At 35.4% G+C, this 6,708-nt stretch overlaps 1 protein-coding gene across 2 annotated transcripts; it reads left to right on the forward strand.

Annotated features, from left to right (window-relative positions):
• The first annotated feature begins 421 nt into the window (after positions 1–421).
• Positions 422–5,994, forward strand: LOC139959728 (actin-5C-like). 2 transcript variants are annotated; one of them, XM_071957549.1, is made up of 6 exons: positions 422–572; positions 1,948–2,091; positions 2,461–2,700; positions 3,559–3,805; positions 4,515–4,706; positions 5,401–5,994. In XM_071957549.1, the coding sequence occupies exons 2-6, from the start codon at positions 1,966–1,968 to the stop codon at positions 5,724–5,726; spliced, it is 1,131 nt and encodes a 376-aa protein (XP_071813650.1). In that variant the 5' UTR covers positions 422–572; positions 1,948–1,965; the 3' UTR covers positions 5,727–5,994. The 2 variants fall into 2 exon arrangements, with proteins under 2 accessions (XP_071813650.1, XP_071813651.1); XM_071957550.1 differs by having other exon boundaries at positions 441–572; positions 1,951–2,091.
• The last annotated feature ends 714 nt before the right edge of the window (positions 5,995–6,708 follow it).

Raw genomic sequence — 6,708 nt, forward strand, 5'->3', positions numbered from 1 at the left:
TCACTATATCATCGTCTACTCGTGATCATATGACAGGTAGAATTTGTACGCATGCGCGCTTACGCGCTTTTCTTTGTAACGTAACTTTACGAGACATGCAAATAAAGCGAGGCTGTGCGTGCTCTTTACGGCCTGTTCAAATTCGTCACGATATGTAAGCCAATCATATTATCCAATAGATAGAATATACCATAGCAACTTTTAAAGTAGTGTGGCTTATGCATTTTATAAGAAAATCTTATAATTCACGGTTTGCTTATCTTTTCTTTCACAAAAACTTCTTATTAATAAGGTATAAATTCAACTCGTACCTTATACAAAAGAAGACTTTATACTTGTTTCCAAAATCCATTGACATTCCTATACATAAGTCAACCAGTTTATAATGCTACATTCCAAGATGTAAATTTCGTCTTCTTTACGTCATTTAATTTGCATATGGGTTAAAAATCGAATATGATCCAAATACGCATATGCCTAAGTTAAGCGTGCACAATATCCAGTGTCTCAACCGCATGATCAGCGTAGCTATTGAAATTGCCGCTATCAAGTATCACTTTGTGACACCGCATGTATGATATTTTCTTTGCAACCATCTTCTTTGGATGATTAACTGGGCAGTCTTTTAACCACTGACCAATTTCTTCTCTCCTTGTTAAGAAAGCGTGTTACATTAAAATTTGATTTCACGTTAAACCAAACCTAACATTAGGGTAAACTTAACGTTAGGCTGCGCTAAGCATGATATGTTCTAGGTATATAGACCTAGGCTAGGCGTATAATCTTAACAACGACGTTTGAAGAAGGATGTCACCTGTATTTGGTTAGGCTGTGGATAGAACCTAGCTTAGGCTATGCTAGCCTCTAACGTTAAGCCTAACACTACAGTAGATAAGGTAGGCCTAGCGTAGGGCCTAGTAAGACTAGAGTAACAAGTAGCATTAGCCTAACGATAATATTACGATGCCTTAGGGCCTAGCCTAGGCTACATTATACATATTTTCAGATTTTCGTCTGTAAGTGTAATTGTTGATCTTGAGGCTTGACATTAATACAACTTACTATTTAGGCCCAGGCTTAAATAAAGAATAATTAGTACCTAGGCCTAGCCTATTTAGAATCGGTAACTAGACGTATAGAGCCTAGACTAGAGGTGTCCATTGACCCTAACTTGGTCACTGTCAGTGTCACATGTGAATAATGTCTGAGGTTACCTTACATACTTCACGGCACTGATACCAAAATCAGAGCCAAATAATTTCCTAGGACATTTTTCCTAGGACAAATTGACTTTAAAATTAAATTCAAAATCAAATCAAATTCTCTGCAAAATTACAGTGCTTAAAGTTTAACCTATTAAGTCTATAAATATGAGCTAGCCTATTTCTAACTTAAACTTATAAACGTCAAGGAACTTTCAGTGTGTAGGCTTATATAGAGGGATATAGACCAGTAACTTACATTCCATTTGTACTTCCTTTGCTTTTATGCATTATTCATCAAATTCTTAAGAACCATATGCACCAGCTTCTTTAAAACTACAAAATGTTCCATAAAGAACAAAAAGAAAAATTACAGTTTATGTAAAATCAGATATTAAACCTACTGAACAACAGTGTTCATGCAGATGCAGAAGTTTCAGAAGGTACCAAATGAAATGGTTTACTTCATCATTAACATCAAGACAGTATAAGTTTGACTCAAAGCAAAGTCAACTGTGGAGCTTGAGGTATTATAAATTGTGGACATGTGGGAAAAAAGGTTTGCTTTGTAACATAGTAAGCCTTATTTACCAAAAAAATGCAATAAATATTTACTTGTACGGTGGGGTAAAGGTTAAAATCCAGACAAAGAGAGCAAAGTTTTGTCAAGCAAGTAATATTGAATACAATTTTAAGATGTCAATTTGTGTTCTAGTATTTCAAATTTTTCATTGTTAATCACCAGAAGTAACAAATATTCAAAATGTCTGACGAAGAAGTTGCTGCAATTGTGATTGACAATGGGTCTGGAATGTGTAAAGCAGGGTTTGCTGGAGACGATGCACCAAGAGCTGTTTTTCCATCCATTGTTGGAAGACCAAGACATAGGGTATGAGAGATTTCTTTTAGTTTCCTTATAACATGCCATCTTCTCTCACAGAGTTGTATTAATTAGAAAAGGTGTGAGTGTTCATTATTTTGTTCCTTTGTACATACCAATTGTGGAGCAATATTATTGCATGTTATCCATAGTGTTCATACCAGCAATTAATTAGATATCAGTCCTAAGGTCAGCCTAGTTCACCACCTTTTATTCATATTTGAATCAAACTTCCTTTGAGAAATTATTTTGTCTTGTCTCAAAGTGATATATTTTGAATAAAGCATTTATCAGAAGGGTTCAGTTTAGTTTTTTTTCTTCAGATTCTTCTTTGCAGTTTGTTAACTGTTAACTGTTAGTGTCTGTTTTGCTTTGCAGGGTGTAATGGTCGGTATGGGTCAAAAGGACAGTTACGTAGGAGATGAAGCACAGAGCAAGAGAGGTATATTGACCCTTAAGTATCCAATTGAGCATGGTATTGTTACAAACTGGGATGATATGGAGAAGATATGGCATCATACTTTCTACAATGAACTCAGAGTGGCACCAGAGGAACATTCAGTCCTACTAACAGAGGCACCGATGAATCCCAAAGCAAACAGAGAAAAGATGACCCAGGTAATAAATATTTCTGAAACAGAAAAGATTATTGCCATCAGCAGTTATGGTCACATTTTGGTTAAAATCTGTAAAATACATTGCATAAAAAAAAAAATTGTGTGCAAATTAAGACTTTCTTTTTTAATAGAAAACCATGTTATGTCCCAGATAATATGCTGAGCTACTTGCTACTTGGGGAATTTTTGTTACAGACAACTTAGAGTGCGACTTTCCGAGGTTAACATTGGTCAGTTATAAAAGATAACAAATTTCAACCTTGTACTAGTACTCCTTGAAGTAGGTCAAAGTCATGTATGCACACCACACCAGTCGTGTAGTTGAATGTGGTACATCTGAGTCCCATAAATTTACTTAGTCCTATAATCTATAGTGTTGGAGTCTTGTTAATGTTATTGCCTGATAAATATGGATGGTTTTACAGTCAAAATGAACCATTTTGAGTAATTTATTTTAAAATTAAAATGACAGTATACGATTGAACACTAATTATTTTATGAAAGCAGACATCACCAGTGTGAAGATTAGATGTATTTTAGTGAGGGGGAGTAAATTCTTAAGTGACAGAATTCGCTGGACTTGAGTTGTTGGTTTCAGTCCAGGTCCTATCTATGTGACCGTTAATTCATCTCTGCCAAGTTCAAATCCTGGAAATGCAGACTTGAATCTTACCAATGATCCATGTGGGTTATCTGTTAACCAATGGAAGCATGCAATTCTGCAGAAAACATGCAGCATATATGTTATCAAGCCTGCAGCGTTGGTTTTTTGTAAAGAACGTATTCTCATCTATGATTTCACATTGAGCATTCATTCATGGACACTTGAGCTCATTGAAAAGCTAAATTGTTTCCACAGATTATGTTTGAGACATTCAATACACCTGCAATGTATGTTGGGATCCAAGCAGTACTTTCATTGTACGCATCTGGACGCACAACTGGGATCGTCTTGGATTCGGGAGATGGCGTCTCACATACTGTCCCAATTTATGAGGGTTATGCAATGCCTCATGCCATACAACGATTGGATCTAGCTGGAAGGGATCTCACCGACTACTTAATGAAGATCCTAACAGAGCGTGGATACTCATTCACCACCACAGGTAAGTCTTTGGAAAATAACTGCCTTAAAAATAAATAATGCTATATATCTATGGATAAAGATCTTTCACATAAAGGTTTTTTTCGGCACAGACTTTGGCTGTAAAGTATGTTTCTCATTATACACCTACAGTTACCTTCTAACAGTTGAGCCAAAGGTTTTGCAAGGGAACAAGTTTTATGTCTTAGAAAGCATATGGCTGATCAAAAGTTTTACAATTGGTATCAGGATGAGCCAACAAGGAAAAGTGCCAAAAAACCCCCCACTAAGAAACACCATTGTGTCTTTCATTAGAGTGATAAGCCTAAATCAAATATGTGGATATTAAGGTAAATGAAAGACCTGAAGTAAAGAATATTTTTTCCAGTAATTGCAAACTCCTAAATATACAGTATGTTTACATTATACAATATCAGGCAAAAACATGATTAGCAGTTGTAATGTTTGATTGGTATTCTTCAGTGTAATTTTATTGGCTGTAATTTGAGTGCACTGTATTAATATCAAAATATGTATTAACAGAATCAGTGTTATTAGAATAATCTATTGTGTCATATCTGATATGGAACTAATCTTCAAATTCGTACAGTTAGGTGGAGATATATTTTCAGACAACTTAGTACACATGTTCGTTGAGTGTTTGTGAATGATTGGTTTGTCCCAGCAGATGTTTTCTGCATTTAAGAACAATTTCAACTATTTCTGCACAGCTGAGAGAGAAATCGTGCGAGACATCAAGGAGAAATTGGCCTATGTGGCCTTGGACTTTGAACAAGAACTGGCAACTGCTGCTGCAAGTTCTTCCTTGGAGAAGAGCTATGAACTACCTGATGGGCAGGTTATTACCATTGGTAATGAGAGGTTCAGATGCCCAGAGGTCCTCTTTGCACCCTCATACTTGGGTAAGATTATTTGCAGTGTTTTTGACAAATTCTTTCAGAGTCCCTCCAAAATCAGTCTTTTTTTTGTCTGTAACTCCTTTTTGAAAGACTAAGGTCACCTATTCAATAAAGTGTTTTTTGAAAAAGAAAAAAAGTACTGTATAGTAACTGCAAAGGGCAATGGTTAACTGCTTCAGTACAGAGCACTAAATAAAGCTTCAAAACATATTACTTATGGTAGTATCATCATTAATTAACTTAATGAGTGCTCCAATATCAAACCTTTCACATTTGCTGGTTACCCAACTAAATTCCAACTGTTGGTATTTGATAATTCCTGCAATCTATTAACTGGCATGTGTGCAATTGCAGCCATTCCTTGTTATGTTCGCATCTGACTTAACAAGGAGTGATTCAAAGCCATTGCTTGGCATGGTTGAGTTTGATGTCTTATGAGAAAAACTGGCCTAACAACCCATGTGAATTACAACATTGTAATAAAAGTATCTAAACAACTGCCTATGAATGCATGCTTTTGCAAATTAAAATATTATTGTGATAAAATTGGTTCCATGGAATATTAAAATTATCTTGATTGCAATCGAAATGTTTTCATAAACAACTATTCAGCAGACTAGATGTATTATAGAATTTTCTTTTTTCACTGTGCAATTCTCATCCACTGATTTCTCTGTTGTTGTCATCATTTGTGTAGGAATGGAAGCAGTTGGTATACACGAGACTGCTTACAACAGCATCATGAAGTGTGATCTGGACATCCGTAAGGACCTGTATGCAAACGTAGTGCTCTCAGGAGGCTCTACAATGTATCCGGGTATTGCAGACAGGATGCAGAAAGAAATGACAGCTCTGGCTCCCAGCACGATGAAGATCAAAACAATCGCACCACCAGAGAGGAAATACTCTGTTTGGATCGGAGGTTCCATCCTATCCTCATTGTCCACCTTCCAACAGATGTGGATTACAAAGCCAGAGTATGACGATTCCGGTCCTTCCATTGTTCATCGAAAATGTTTTTAGAAAGGAAATTGGGAAAAGCCATATTTTGGTGACCTATTCTGAAACTTCAGTTTTTGGATAAATTTTGTTTCAATTTTCATTGACATTCCAATTCTTAAAAAAATTTCAAAGCGACTCAAACTTTAAAATCAACAGAACATTACCTCTCAATGTTATATTCTTATTGAAAGTGAATTAACAAAGATTTTGCACTATTTCCATGTTAAAAGCTGCAAAAAGTGTCTTGCTCAGTTGGTGATTAAAACATTTCAATAAACCATGAAGCATATCCAGTATTTGTTCCTCTCTTTTATACCATGCTAGTATTCCTGTTAGGTATGCCTCTTGGAATATCTTATAACCACTATGAGTATTTATATGCAAGGTGCTTTCTATGGGCATGCTTATCAAAGAAATGCTTGTTTTTGGAAACTCTTCAAGCCTACTGAATTATGCAACCTACACTTCTAAAGGGTTCTTGGTCAACAATACATGCTCCTTTGGAATTACAATTGCAGAAATGGTTAGAAAGTATTCAGATGATTAAAGGGATATTCCAGTGGCAGAAAATGTTTATATGGAAAAGAAACGTTTAACACAGTTAGTTGTAATCCTCATCTCAATAAATTGTCGTCTAAGTCAAGATATGGTTGATTGAATGGATCTTATTTTGACAGGCTAAAGTGACGCTAAACCCCAAATTCTTCCCTGGAGTGGATCACAGTAGGTTGTCAGTGATGTCACCACGGAAAATGTAATCTTCCAAAGCTTTTCTTTTCTATTACAATCTTTTTGTTAATTTATCCTTGAAACCTGATACATTGGAAATGTTTGCTTATCTGCCAAGGTTCACTGTAAGTAGAATTTCTCCACGATGCAATTTTTTGCTTGTGGAAATATTACTCTTCAAATAACTCTTCAAATAAGTGAATTAAATAATTAAAAAAAAATAGAACAAAACAAAATAAACACATTTTCAGGTGAATTGTGATGACATCATTTT

This window comes from Apostichopus japonicus, chromosome 19, assembly GCF_037975245.1.
Source record: "Apostichopus japonicus isolate 1M-3 chromosome 19, ASM3797524v1, whole genome shotgun sequence".
Lineage (NCBI taxonomy): Eukaryota > Metazoa > Echinodermata > Holothuroidea > Aspidochirotida > Stichopodidae > Apostichopus > Apostichopus japonicus.

Bases quoted from the DNA above. Each gene is read 5' to 3' on its own strand.
- LOC139959728 (XM_071957549.1), top strand. From the start codon at position 1,966: ATGTCTGACGAAGAAGTTGCTGCAATTGTGATTGACAATGGGTCTGGA. The intron at 2,701-3,558 runs GTAATAAATATT...TTGTTTCCACAG, and splicing joins ACAGAGAAAAGATGACCCAG to ATTATGTTTGAGACATTCAA. The intron at 4,707-5,400 runs GTAAGATTATTT...TCATTTGTGTAG, and splicing joins CTTTGCACCCTCATACTTGG to GAATGGAAGCAGTTGGTATA.